This window comes from Buteo buteo, chromosome Z (genome assembly GCF_964188355.1).
Source record: "Buteo buteo chromosome Z, bButBut1.hap1.1, whole genome shotgun sequence".
Classification (NCBI taxonomy): Eukaryota; Metazoa; Chordata; class Aves; order Accipitriformes; family Accipitridae; genus Buteo; species Buteo buteo.
In genome coordinates, this window is record NC_134204.1 from 4,741,098 (window position 1) to 4,756,058 (window position 14,961).

At 43.6% G+C, this 14,961-nt stretch overlaps 1 protein-coding gene across 1 annotated transcript; it reads right to left on the reverse strand.

The window, feature by feature from the left end:
- Positions 1 to 2,934: 2,934 nt before the first annotated feature.
- HAUS1 (HAUS augmin like complex subunit 1) lies at positions 2,935 to 13,425 on the reverse strand. The gene is made up of 9 exons (XM_075020361.1): positions 13,358 to 13,425; positions 11,773 to 11,947; positions 11,052 to 11,187; positions 9,866 to 10,000; positions 8,787 to 8,910; positions 7,955 to 8,020; positions 6,206 to 6,277; positions 4,272 to 4,319; positions 2,935 to 3,236 (listed from the first exon to the last, which is right to left on the reverse strand). Exons 1-9 carry the CDS (start codon positions 13,376 to 13,378, stop codon positions 3,153 to 3,155), a joined length of 861 nt encoding a protein of 286 aa, XP_074876462.1. The 5' UTR covers positions 13,379 to 13,425; the 3' UTR covers positions 2,935 to 3,152.
- Positions 13,426 to 14,961: the final 1,536 nt, after the last annotated feature.

The following is a 14,961-nucleotide window of genomic DNA, read 5'->3' on the forward strand; positions in this document are numbered from 1 at the left end:
GCACTCAGACTGGCGTGCTCCTGTCTCGGCAGGACCTCTGTGAGGCGTTCCTGTGCCGGCATCCCATCCCTGCGCTGGAAAAGCTGTACCGCCCCAAAACACCAACAGCGAGGAAGGACACCTCCGCTTGCCCTGCAAGGCGCTCTGCCCATGCAAATGCACAATGAAGAGCTGAGAAATCTTACTGACGGACCACTGGCTGCATAAAGCTTGTTTATTTGACTTTCCCCATATCCATCAAAAGCTGAACTGTCGGACCTGACAACTGGCTGCTGATTTATGTTGCATGTGCTGCAGATGGCACAGCTGTGGCACACAGCTCAAATGCAGCTGCTGGCTATTTTTTTTCTCCTTGCATTTTCAATGCTAGGAAGCAACACTTGGCTATCTCTGGGCAGCTCTTGAGTCAGTCTGGCCCTGCCGCTGTCTCTGTTCAGGCTCTTTGCCAATGAATGGGACACAGCACATGCTGCGAAACAGCAGCAGCCGGGGAGCGGTGCAGCTGCCCTGCGGGCACAGGGGGAAAACACTCCCCAGGTTTCACAACTGGTGCGGTGTTACAATGAAGTGGTGCCAAGGGAGCGCCACAGTCCCGGCAAATCCTCCCAAGCCTTGAGTCATGGTTACGCGTGTGCATTAAAAAGCCTTCATCCAATATTAGCTGAGTAACTCTTAAAGCTCTCATTGAAAAGCAGGGCTGGTAGCATCCTCGAGCCCTCATCTAATCCATCTTTCTATCCCAAAGCACAATCAATGCTCCTTCATGTTATAAACACATAAGCAAAGCATTTCTGATCTGGTCTTAAAAGCCCCCAGTGATTAAGATTAAGATTCCTTAACTGTCAGGCCATGACCTCCAGTGCCTTACAATGGCTTTCTTGTTAAATCATTCTCTGATGTCTACCCAGCTATGTTCTGATGCCTTTCAAGATTATGACTTCTTTCCCCTTCCACAAGAGGAACAATCAGATTATGCTCTTGCTCTTTCCAGATTCAAAGACTACTCTCTTGCCACCTTCTGGTGTTTTTTTGGCAAGAGGCAGCTGTACCTGTAGTCATCCCTGCACAACTGTGCCTGCTCTAGATTTCACATCAGTTACCTCTGAGGTAATTTCCCTTAGCCAGTTTAGCCTACCTGTACAAAAGGCAGCTTGTCCACTTGCTTTTGCCATCTTGATTTCTAGCCCAGAAGGAACTGAAGATAAACAGCCATGAAACTAAGGTAACTAACCCTTTCCTAATGTCTTGATTTAAAAACCTGAAAGTGAACAGCAACTCCCACTGGTGTACGGAAGATGAGAACAAAGATTCCCATAAGCAGCAGCTCTCTGAACATCCTTCAATTCTTCCCCATCACAGTGAAAGAAATGAGGTGAAGAAGGTCACAAGGTGAGGAGGCTGTGGCACTTTACCGACACCAGTGTCATTCCGAGCTTGCGGCTTCTTAGAAATCAGAGCTACACCCTAAGCATAATCAGACACAGATCTCATGATCCTATTGCTTCAAGGGAGGACATGAAGCCATAGTAAGAATCTCTTCCTACAAAACAGTGAAATCAATTTCTGCAGTGAAGTAACAGCTCCGGGGGACAGGCACACCATGCTAAATCATTACCATAATCTTTTGCAACTCTAATCATAAACAGATGTAGCTACAAATTGTCACCAAGAGCACTGCTGCTATTTGTCTGGACTTTGCCCAGTACAAACAAGCCCTAGTCCCTGCTTGATGTCCTTAAGCGCTGCCACTATATCTAGATTTTCATTTTTCCCCATCCACAGGAGATTTTCCTATTTTGGCTTTAATACAAAACAACTTTAAAAGCTGAGGTGTTTTAAGGCTGGTGTGGTGGTGGCATGGACGTAAGAGGAGGGCTCTGGGGACCCTTTTGGAAGATGACATTTGAGGTAGAATTGGAAGGGACAATCTAGCTTCAGAATGATCACATCCCACAGTGGTTCTAAAAAAATATTTATGTATTTTCAGGCCTAGAAAGGTCTTACTATAAAGCTGGGTTTTGTTTTTAAAGCTATCGCTTCACTATCCATACAGCTATTTTTCTACTTCCATGTGCTTAGCTCAGCTTTATTTATTAATGTAAGGAGAAACAACAAGTAGTCAGCAGTAGACTGCTATCTCTAGGAGCCTTGAACATGGGCAAACCTTACAGGTTAGTGCTGTGAGCTTCCATTTTCTCAACGAAAACTACTGAACCTTAGGAGGTTGATGCTGCTACACCTCAGCTCAGCTCTTACCTGTGTGAGCAGTACAATTCGCTGATCCGTGAAACCAATACTACGACCCACGTGAAACATGGTCAGAGCTCGACCTCTTTCCGCAAAGGTAGACAGCCATCAGACACACAAGAAAATCTCCTCTGTGGGCTGTCTCGGATGCTGCAGGGCTTTAGAAGGCAATGGGAACTCCTATCCTGAGCCCTAGATCACAATTTCCATATTGTTCACTTTGATTCACATATCAAATCCCTGCTGAGGACATTAAGGAGAAAATTAACTGTTCACTTCTGTTTAAAGTGCTCAAACTAAGAAGCACTCCAGGTATGATTCTAGAACTCATCTTCACAAACTTAGTAAACATCACACAAGCTATTAGTGGGAAAAAAAAAAATTATGTGTCCCCAACCCTGAAATGACAAGAGAAAACAAAACAAGGGAGCAAAAGCCAGTGACCTAGCAGATGTAAAGAAAGTCTGTCATCACTGTACTTGTACCACCAAAGAGAGGACTCCAGGAAAAAGCACAGTCCAGAGCCTGGACTGGGAAAAAGAAGAAAAGTAGACTTCCTGAGCAGTTCAATTCTAAGTGGTAATGGTCAAACAAATCCTCACAGGGACATCTCCTGGTGAAGGTGCCATCTGGAGTCCAGTTACAGGTGTGTGTCACATACGGAAAAAGAACTGACAAAGAAAACAGTAAGTTTGGGGGTTATTTTATGAAAAACAGGTAACATTTACAAATACAAGGCAACATGAACCCCTAAAAAATGAGCATGCTTGCTGGAAGGTCACAACTGTGCCATCCAACAGCAAGAAGAGTAAGGCAGGAAGCTGCAGAAGTACGTAAGAACTCCAAAATGTTTTACTAGTGCAAATAAATAGACAACAGAAGGAAAATCTTCCACACAGGCCACTTCAGCTGAACTGGAGTTTGCTGGGCTCTGGCATCTCAAGAGTCAGCATATCAATCTGCTTTGAGAACTCAGCCTCCAAGGCATTCTAGTGGGAGAGAAAACCAAGAGGAATCAGTGACCATGAAACAGTTTTCTTACGTTCCTGTTAGACAAACATATCTACAATGATCAAACCTTGGGATATTATTAGCAACCCAAGATTAACCCAGGTATTGAACTGGAAGGTCTCACTACTGCAAATGGCAGCAGCCTCTGTAGACAACTACAGAGAAATCTCCAAATGAAGGGCTAAACAAGCTCAGTTGCCTTTACACTGTGCCCCAATGGGATATTAGACGCCTTCAAGCTGAACACTCTCCTGAGGTGAGTATTCTGACCTGGTAAAAGCCTCAGCCTGGTAAGGTGAGCTTGTATTTCTGAATCAAAAACAAGTGGCTTACCAACCTGAGCAGTCCCACCTGAAAATGTACAAGATACTCTCAATTAGCTGTGATTTTTTTATCACAGCTTTAAGGCTTATCACTGAATACCTTGTGCTTTATCTATGAGCAAGCAGACAGTAGCCCAAAGAAACAGACAGGTTTTATGCTCAAATGTGGCCCAGCTCACTCAGAAAAGCTGCCTATGAACTCCCCAAACAGCTTTATGTGAACGTTTCCCAAAAACCACACCTGCAAATTACACAAGCACAGATGAAAGAAGCATTATGTTTTATAGGGGAAAGTCCCCACTGCAGTCTACAAGGCAGCTGTTAGATAAAATACAGGCCCTAGAGCCCTCTGAGAGTTCAGGAGCAGCAAGGAAGGTTGTGAGACCAAGAAGCTGCAACGCAGCTGAGTGAATAAACATTCTGACAGGTGAAGCAGACAAAATCCAGAGGGATATAGATACCTAATCCCCACTGATACCATTATGCCCAACTGCCTTTGCAGCTTAGATATCATTCCTCCACCAGTTCCTCCTACCAATATGCACAGCTTCTGCCTTACCAGAGCAGAATTTCCCTCTAGAGATCATTAAGACTATAATCTGAGGTAGATAAATCCACAACCAATATATATAGCTTGTTTTGGAACGACAGCACTCATTTAAATCTCCATGAAAGATAAAAAGCTCTTACCAGTTCTCGTTTTACTTCTTCAATCTTCACTTGTGCAAGGGAAGGATTCTATTGAGAGAAAGTGACATAAAAATCAATTTCAGCTGGAAAAAGAGTCCCTGCATCATTGCAAGAGTCTAATGATGTGCTGCAGGGGAATTCAGGGATAACGAAATCAGTTTTGTGTACACCCTTCACATCCATAAGGTACTGAAATTAAAAGCCTACTATCAGTTTGGTTTGAGTAATCACATATTTTTCAAAAATCTGGTATGGCCTAAAGTCTCAAAAAAAACCCCCCACACCAAAACATTTTTAGCAATTTTCCAAACCCATCAAGGAACTGGATTTTAAACTTATCTGTGCATGAATTTTCCAAAGCACAATAAGCTTGCAAGGACAAACCTTCCTCCCTCCTTCTGCCTGCACTAGAAGCGAGGCACCGGGGCTCTCCCTGTCTCCACTAACAAGAAGATGGGAGGGAGGGGGGAACCCAATTCAATTTGAATGTCCTGTTTTGCTTGAGGAAAGAAGGCAGCTGCCTCTTTGAGTAAGATGGAGTTAAAAGAGAAGCAGTGCCACCCTCTCTCCCTTCATCCTTTTCTTCTAGGAGGGAGACAGTAGTAGTTGTTGAGAGGCAGGAACTCGATGGAGGAGCTAAAGAGGTGAAGAGAGAAGCATGGCCCAGCAGACAGGTCCCTAGTTCATAATACAAGAGACGTGATTAATCTCAGAGTTTCTATGGGTTCCTGCACAAGTCTCTTGGTTTCTCTGGACCTCTATGCCTCATTTGTAAGAGCTGGAGTAAATCTTTTTCACCTCTTACACAGAAAGGTCTGAGGTTAGCTCTATTAAAGGCTGTGGGCTGCTCAGATGAGGAGGTAACAGGGGACCTATCAGGTAACTCAAATACAAAACTATAAACAATTACAATCGTATTTAATAAAACAAAAACCCATTCAACTAATCACACTCCAGTTTTTGCTACTTCTCCCCTGAATGACAAAGAGTCCTTAATACCTATCTGTAAAAGGAATAGCAGCCTTCCAAAGGAGACTGGAAATACTTGGGTTCAGTCATCCCAAGTATCACAGGTGGCGATGTACCGATGCCACACAAAGCCAAGGCCTTCTGTTTCATGGACTAAAGCCTTGTTTACCCATGATTTCTTTAAGCCACTACAACGTTGTTCACAAAATCACCTTTAACTGGAACAATCTTTTGTAACAAGCATTCTAATTTGAAAAAAGTAGAACCCCTTTATAAAAGACGCTTCCCACAGCAGTCTGATAGTAACTCCTAGCACAGGGACCAATAGTGACAATGGCCAAAATATAAAATGAAGAAGAGATACAGAGACAGGGGCTTTCAAAACTGCAATTTGGTCACCTAAATGAGAAACCTGCATTTTCAGAGAGCTGAGTACCCAGCATCCTCAAGAGAAATCAAACAAAATTATGAAGCAGCCTGTACTCACACTAGCTAGAGTACTTGTTTAGGGGACAACACCTACATTTGGCTATTTCGTCATAATCATTAAAATCCTGCTCAGAGCTCCAACCCCTGCACAATGTGCTGTGTCCACCATATTGACAGCCTGATGACATGTACAGCTAATATATTGGTAAATCTCAAAAAATTTGTTATACTAAGGAATTATATTTTCTTCCACATTTCTTTGTCCAACTTCTAGCTAATTTACCTCGATACTGAGCTTACCCAGCAAATCTGTGCATTTTGTTAGAGCAAAGTTTGCCGGGTAAGCATACATAATTTCTTGGCTTTGATTAATAAATAGCCTCCTGTTTAAGTAAAGTCTTCTGTTTACACCATTAATAGACCTGTAGGACATCTGCCTGTTCACTGAAATCATCACAACAATAGCCTTTACATTCTGAAGTCCATCAAAATTAATCTAATGGCAAATACAATAGAACAGTGGAAAAAAGAATTACAGGAGTTAAATCTAGGTAGGACTCCAGTTTCTTCTTCAAAGGCACAATTTCTTCCTGCAGTCCAGCCAGTTTCTGTGAAGAGAGCAAGGCAGATTATATTCTATAGTCTTACTTGTAGAAGTGACGTAAATCAGTGAAATAGATCCACAATTATCTACAGCATTTCAGAATCCACAGATGTTGGGGAGAGCTTTCACAATCCTTCTTAAAACCCATGGAAGACGAAAGCTCTGTTATTCATTCCGTTATCAGTCAAACCCAGCTCAAATTTTACACAGAGGTATCAATGAATTTTTCTTCGTTCTCAAGACATCTTCAGATGTCTTTTCTTACAGTATAACCACCTGATCTCACCTCCCTGAAAGGAGAGGGGATTTGAAATGAGAATCCACCAGATAGAGGATTTTCTCTGTAGGCCAGAGAGGACTGAGCCCCAAGGAAGGAGATACACTTTCATGCCTATGGCTTCTGTGTTTTGCACATGTGGTCACAAAAAAAGACAACCCTTACACTTGCACTGCTTTGCTTATTCTGTTAACAAGGGGAGATAATTTCTCTTAGGGGCTGAAAATTGAGTACCTTCCACAGTCCTCAACTCTTTCCAAATAATCAACTTAAAAGTGAAAAAAAACCCCACAAAAAAACTAAAGCGCTCCAAAGATAAGTCATTTGTGCTGCTCAATTCACTGAGCTCTTGGCAAAGCAGACACAGAAATGTCAGGGAGTCAAACCTGCCCTTACACTCAGGTTCTAGAAGATGACAGGTCTAGAAAATTGCCTATGACTTTTTCTATGTAAAATTCCAACAGAAATTATTTTTGGCTAGTATGCTTCTGAAACACTGTGCAATGTAAACATTGCCACCCAGTGCTGCTTCATGAGAATGACAACATGAAAATCAGGAAACCTGTCCCACTGTTCAACTTAACCGACCTGCAGGAAAAGCTAGAAAAAGAAATGGGGAGAAAGACTAAGTTCTCATTACAGTAATAGCAAATAATATTAAAATGCAGTGAGTGCAGACAGAACAACACAAACACATGTGCTTTTTCCTTTAACAAATTATCTCACTGGGCTTACAATACAGCTGAGAAAAGTTACATTTAAAAGACACAAGAAAAAAAAAAGCACACAGTGGTTCAGAATTTGGGTTTCACTTGACCTCCTCCCCTCACTGTGAAGCATTTGAAAGCAGATTTATTTCACACAAACTAGAAAGAATCGCCTGGGTCATTCTACCAAATAATTGCAATACTCAGGTAGCCATGTAACAGGATATAGTCCACAGAATATCCACTGTTTATAACACAGATCACGGGCTGCCAATTTTCTTTCAGTGGCAGGGAATTTATTCTGTGGAAATTCTCTAGTAGGCTATATTCCCAATTACAGAGGCAGACAGAGAAAAGAGGGAAAAACAAAAGGCAACAAAACCAAAGATTCCAATTGTTCCCCTCAATCAGTTCCAGAAGGAAAGCTTCTTCCCAACTCCAAAATAAGCCCACATCTAACCCTGAAGAAAAGGTACGACTTCAGCACCCAGATGCTTCTCAGTTTCCAGGAGAGACAAAGCTATCCAACATACTCAAGTTCAGAGATAACCATCTACAAGATTTCTATTTGTGCTTCTTTTTACCATTAATATTTGTTCACGTAATCAAACAGCAAACTACGTTTCCTGAAACCACCCAACAAACAAGCCTGCTCTGTACCACTGTAGAAACATCCATCTTGTACCAAAAGACCTACCTCAGACAGGCTCATGAGCGACTCGTGTGTCAGCGACTGGTCCAACCCCGTGGCAGCAAGCTGCTCCTACAAACAGGAAAGGGTTCGTTCATAACTGACCACAAAATACAACAGGGAGGAGAAAGATTTTTACCATTTCCTTGGGTTTTGATCTAAACAGGCCAACAAGAATGCAGTTTGACAACACCAGAAATATCTATTTGAACCACAGCTATAGCTAGTATATGAAATCAGTTGCTACGAAAATTTGTATCAAGAATAACAAGTCTTTCCAGAAAACTACTGGGAGAAGAGCACATGGCAAGGCTGGGAAGAGGCTTCTCAGTAAAATGTCATCAACAATGTTTTCCATCTCATATTTGTCAAGGTATCGGACAGCATCCAAGTGTTAAATAAAGCATTATAGGAAATGTCAAGACGACAGCGGAACTTCTGCCTTCTGTGTTTAATCATTTATTAATTTCAAAAAAATGGCTATGTTCAGAATTTTGACACACAGTTTACCTCAGTGAATCTGCTGCTCTACTGGTAGCTGTCTGTATACTCCTATAGGACAGTACCTCACAATAAGCACAAGATAGTCCAAGCTAATGCAGTTCCCAGTGAAAGAAGAGAAAGTGTCTCTGCATTTATCATAGGATGTCCTGGGGAGAGACCATGACTATAGCAAGAACAACTGAAGTGTTGTAAAACATTGTCCTGTTAGCACGAGTCCTCAGACCTGGCGTTTAGGAAGCTCCTGGGATGTCTCTGTAACTACATGTTTGGTCCCAACCAACCATGACTGTGCCATCCTGTCACAATGCCTTGTTAGAAAATTCCTTCCATCTACCTCAGCAGCCTTGATCCTGATTTTTAAATCCTCAGATTTATTTTTCAGAAACTTCAAGTTCTGGGATCGGCTGTCAGCTTTGGCCTTTTCTACCTCCAGAAGTTCCTCTGCTTTTTTAAGATCCCTTAAAAAAAAAAATACAAACAGAAACAAACTTTTATATTCAAAGAGATACCAGTATATCAATACTGCTTAATTATCTATGCTCAAGCTAAAACCTGTAATACAACCGACACAAGAAGGGAGAGAATGGACAAAAAATTGCATTTCCCTGTGAGTTTTCCCAGTGGAAACATCCACAGCTGTTACATCCAGAGTCCCAAAGGCCAGGGAAAAAAAAGAGGCCAAGGGGAAAGCCAGCTGCATAAAAGCAAAGAGTAATAGCCTTCTGTATAATTCCCTAATTTAGTTAGAGACCTGCTACGCAAGCTAAACTTAGAATCACAGAGAGCGGCCATGACAAACCTGCACAAAGCATACAGGTCTGGTATCTTTGCTACAAGCAGTGTCACGATTACTACCTTAAAAGACAAAACCCAGAAAATAATTGGACTGGAAGGAGGCTGCGGAGATCATCTGGGTCAATCCCCACTCAAGGCAGGGGTTGATCCTGCTGTGCTTGGCAAAGCACCTCAGATTACATCCTCTAGGGAACAGACTTGATACCAATTTTTTTTTTTTTTTTTTTTAAAGTCTCCCACACACTGGTTAAAGGAAATTCTTACCTGGGAACAGGTTTTGTTTTGCCTGACTCCTTCACTCTGACTTCAGAGCCCACACTAAGTGTGGTAAGAAAATCAGGTTTGCCTTCACCCTCAGACGAAGGTAACCGGTGGAGGATGCAAGCCCGTATCTGACAACTGCTTGTAGACCATTTTTGGTTTAAAATAATGAGTTTGATTGTATCCCGAATCTCCTTTGATTACTGAATGTGTCCACAGCACATGGCTTTCAATATTGTGACTTAGAGATGTGTCAAAAATCTGAAACTATTTGTGTTGGTTATCACAACCAATGTTCCACATTGCAGAGATCAGCAGTATTGCTTACATCTTTCCCCTTTCTCATCCATTACTCACTCCTCTAACTGCTTTTCCAGCATCACCGCTGCAGTTAGTTTTTTCCTGAGGTTGCTCAATTCCAGTTCCATTTCTCTGTTTTTTGATTCTGTTGCATACAGCTCCGAAGTCATATCATTGATGGCAGAGAAGAAACTGGTGAAAAAAAGAGATTCAGTGGGAATGCTCAGGATTCAGCTCTTCTGAAACTCAGAATTATTATTTTCTCTACACTTTCCACAAATGACTTTTTTTTTTTTGTTCTCATATTATAATACATCAGATAACTGCCAGCTATTTTAGAGGAGGAAAGTAAAATAAGTAACTAAGGGTATTTGCTTCCCTTAACTAACAAAGATTTCGTGCGGAAGCAGAAACGGCCCAGCAATCTGAGTAGGAGGAAGTAAACAAGACCTAGCGCTCTAGTGAATATAACCACTGGGTTTGACATGATCAGATGCTCCACTCCTGGCCTGCCAAATTGCCTTTGAGAGAAACTGTGTTCAGTCCCTGAAAACTCACGTCCCTGAGATATGCCCAGCAGTATTTCAGTCTCTTCCTCTTCCCAAATGGTTCAAAGCTGCTATCCCCTCCAGCTCAGGGGAAGAGCTGCAAGAGCCAAGCTCCTGAACATCATACAAAAATTGGATTCCAAGGCAGATTTCGGCCCTTCCTGACTGCCAGTGCTCAGCACAAACCTGCTGTGTTATGGGTCAAAGCCAGGCTAGGGAGAGGGGCCCAGGAAAAGCAGACTAACAGCTGCCATTTCTCTGTGGCTGAGCCAAGGAAATCTCCTTACATTAACTGAGGCCAGGCAAGAGAGGGAAGAAAGAGGAGCCGAGACAAAGACCAGTTACAGATCCCCAGTCCTTGCCTAAGCAGTACGAAACCTGCTCTAGCTTGTGCTACCTGGCATGGCAGTCTGAGTGGCGGCATCCTGCAGCCACTCACCACAAAAGCAGGGGCAAAAGAGGGAATTAACTGTGGCTGAGGCACCTCTCAGGCTTCAGAGACTTCCTTTGCTGGGATTATCAAGAGTTAGAGCTTTGTGCTCAGTTCTCCTGTCCTCCAAAGCTGCCCAAGCGGTGTGAAAGAAGCTGGACAAGTAAGGTTCCTGGTACAAGAGTCAAGTTTGAAACTGTTGAATTGAAAAACCAAAGAGAAACAGCACAGACCATCACTCCTGATGCACAGTGGGAATAATTACCTAGCAAGAGAAGTGTCCTTCGTTTCAAGTGTCATTGCGCTGTCTACCAAGACACTGAGGTAGCTGGTGCCTTCGCTGGACAGACTGGATAGGGAAAGACCCAGGCTTTCTGCAAGAAGGCCCTCTAGATAGTTAGCTGAAAAACAAATACAACCCAAATTAGTAATTTCATTTTACTGTTCTTTAAGGCCTAGATGGGAATCTCTCTTTTAACATGTGCATTAAAAATGTAATTATGGTCCCCTGGACCATTCACTTGCTCCAAAAAAACCCACATTATTAAACACTCACTCTAGACAGCTCGAGCATAACTTAATCATCTCACTGTTGTTTCAGATTCCTCAAGCGCTTTGCTTAACAGTGGATTAGCACCAGCTCAGACTCTTAAATCAGCTGTAGGGTTGCTTCCCTGTCTATCCAGCCAATATTTCAATGCTGTGCTACTCAGCCCAGCAGGCTGGGAGGTTTTAGCAATTAATCTGCTTGTCCGTATTTACAGCCTGCTCAAGATGGCTTAAAAAATTGCTCTTGATCAACCTTATGTCACCGTAAATTTTGCTGAAAAGAAGGCATGGAATGCATTGTAGTAAAAGCTGTACCAGAACAAAAGCTCAGTCCGTTTCTATATATATTTGTTTGAAAGATTTTAACAAAGACAATCTTCAGGGTCACTGAGAAAAACTAACTTTGATGGAACTGAGAACTGGAGCTTCAAACTCACCTTCTGCTTCGTATTCTGTTGCCTTCTGCTTCATGTCCTCTATCAGCAAAGAAACATCCCTGTCTCTGGCTTCATTGCATTCTACAAGCTCATACAAGATATCAATTGTCCTTGCATTCACTTCGTACTGTGGAACAGGCCGATTCCCATATATTTTCTTCAGCCATAAAGTAACCTGCCAGAGAAGGGAAAAAACAGAGTTAATGGTCAAGTGAAATGACAGAAAATAGCTGATAGATGTGAAAAATATAAAGTGCTGCAAGCTCTGCATTCCTGAAGAATAACTCCTGCTATATCAGTTGAGGCATGGGTGGAAAAAGGGAATTCAACTTCCTTTGTCTCTTCTTCAAACACCCTCTGTAGTTTAGAAAACCATTTCCATTTTAATCTCCCTCATTTCTCTGGACACCTGCTTATCTCCAGATGATGAAATTTTAATCTTTTTATTCACATGACATGTTTGTTACAGACACACTAATGATCCAAGAGATGTTAAATGGGTATTTGGGCAGCTGATAAAAACTGCATTAAAGCAGCATGGGATAAAACTGCCCAAACCACGATCATTGGGAACAGTCTCTATGGGCTAGCAGGGCAGAAAGGGTTACTTCAGTGCGCAGGCAGGAGCCCTGCAGAGCACAGTTTCTACCACTGAAAAGAAGGTCAGAAATGGGAGAGAGATTGTGACTGATAATAATTGAACACATGGAAGTTCAACACTGAGGTAACAAATTCTTGTCTATGGCTCTTTAAGCAACCTGATAGAAAAGGACCCAGCCTTATAACTTAAAAAGACATTTCTTTCTAGCATATCCTTCTTTACGCTTCCACTGTACCAGCACCTCAGCTACATACACTGCACACAGCAAACACCACCCTGAACTATTGCGGGGAGAAAACCATCAAACCCTCAGAAGCAGACAGCACTAATTACGTGTAGATGAAAACTCTAATACTGCAAGAAAGCCAAGTTTCCCAACAAAGGATGAATTACATCTTTCTGCCACTCTCTCCAGCGAGAAAGATTTGAAATGCGTAAAACTTCAGGCGCCCAAGACCTCCATAACCTAGCGTCTTCAACCAGCCTTATGCTTAAAGGCCAGTGAGCTGGGGCTGTTATCTAGTAGGCAGCAGAGGATGAAGCGGGCGAAGGGAGGCTCCGCTGCTGCAAAACCCACCAGGGACCACATCTTGCCGGTCCCCCAGCGCTCAGAGGGGCAAGAAACCGACACGGGCTCGTTTCTGCCCTTAAACCTCGCACGTCCCAGCGCCGGACAAGCAGAGCAAGAGCTGCCAGGGTCCCCCAAAGCCTTCAGCGACACGGCTCGGGTGTGGAAGGGCCTAGACAGGCGCTGCCGGCAGAGCGGGACGAGGGCTCCGACAACGCACCGGGGCCGGCTCCGCGCCCGGGGTGCGTGTGTGTGTCGGGGGGGGAGACCCGGCGCCCCCACCGCTAGGCCTTGGGCCCCCGGGGCGGGTGAGGGGCAGCCGGGCCCGGCCTAAGACGGCCCCAAGACGGGGCCCACCTCCAGGAAACCCCGCACCGAGACAACCGCGCCCCGGCCCGGCCCGGCCCCACCGGTACCCGCTGGAGCTTCTCCTCCATGGCGGCCTCCCGCCGCTTGCGAACCGCCCGCCTCCGTCCCGGCCTCCCCCGCGCGCCGCGGGGCCTGACGGGAATTGTAGTTCGGGGGCGTGGCCTCCCCTAAGGCCTCGCCCAGCAGGACCCCGCCCACTTGCCTAGTTTTAAATTCTTTAAAGGCGGGGGGGGGGGAATCAGCTCAACTCACTAGCTGCAGCCAACGCTTTTACCAAAGTGGACTTAAACGCTCTAAATGTTTTGAAAGAGTTTGCTTTTCCCCTATACCCTGTATTTTTAAGGAAATAGTCTCAAATCAGTAACATCATTTGAGGGGATTTTGGGTTTTGATGGATGGAACTGTATGTTTCACATATATCACAAGGCAAATTGCAAATAATAGCATATAAAGCCCTTCATCAAAAAGGTTTAAATCGTATTTTTAAGTTAAAGGGCAAAAATTGAAATTTGAACAGCTGGTATATCACTGCTTACATAAATTCATATAAAAGCTGTGCTCCTTATTAGAAAATACACCATAAAAATGCACCTTCTGAGTCAAACCCTTTACACAATTATCAAGGAATCATCTTTCTTCAGCAATACAGAAAAAGCACAATTGCATGAGACTTAAATGGGTTATTGAAATCACTGTGGTTTTTTTTTTTTTCAGGCAGTATTACAGAATTTGAAGTGATTACCAAAATAATCAGCGTAAGAAACATTGCTGAAGCACCATGTTTGATGCGATGCATGTCAAAATGGTTGAGGATGTTTCACTTAACCTTTGCAATTCCCAGAAAGGTCTGCTGCGATCTGTGCTTTACTAACCTCTCTGGATTACCAACAGGGACACGATCACACTGTGCCTGCCTGAGTTTCAGCACTTTCTCCCCGGCAGACTAAATCCTATGTCTCACCTATGGGACTTGTTGCAAAGCGTGCTGTCCCTGCAGGGTTAGGCCTTGGTAGATGGATCATAACAAGGGAGAGATCCCTGTCTGCCGTAAGCACAACTGCCTCTTGCAGCGAGATTCTTCGCAGCTTGCGACACTGTGACCCTGTCACCATCACCTCTGATGGTGTCAGCTTTTAGGTTTCACGTATGTAAAAGACAGCTTGTAACTCCCTGAAACAAAGATTGAGAGAAGCATCCCAAGGGAAGCATGAACAATGGTGAGAGACAAAACTTGGTAAAGGGGAGTTGGGAGCAGAGGCTCTCCAAGCCTTTCCAAGGAATATCTCAAACACAAGTACCCTGAACTGAATAATGCAGGCTTGATGCTCAATGAACTGATGAGGTGGACACTTGACCCACGTGGGAAGAATAGCAAAGGATGCGGTTGGGGGAGGAAGCCCTGTGGAGACAGGACAGTTCTGCCCTGGTGTAACTTGTGAAGTTTGTTAACTCTCTGGTTTTGGGGCCATCATGTCCGACGAATGACCTTCACCTCATTACTCGCGAAATACATATTAAAAGTTGACGCCCCTACATATGCTAATGAAGATTACAAAGATCGTGCTAAACATATGTGACCACTGCATCCCTCTCTCAACCCACATCATGCTACATGTCACCTGGAGGAAGGGGGAAGAACCTGAAACAAAGC

What these genes read in the sequence shown, in the direction of transcription:
- HAUS1 (XM_075020361.1), bottom strand. Translation starts at nt 13,378, where the DNA reads ATGGAGGAGAAGCTCCAGCGG. An exon ending in AAGGACACTTCTCTTGCTAG is followed by an intron (nt 10,001 to 11,051) that starts GTAATTATTCCC and finishes TTTTTTCACCAG; the next exon opens with TTTCTTCTCTGCCATCAATG. An exon ending in TCAGGATCAAGGCTGCTGAG is followed by an intron (nt 8,021 to 8,786) that starts GTAGATGGAAGG and finishes TCCTGTTTGTAG; the next exon opens with GAGCAGCTTGCTGCCACGGG.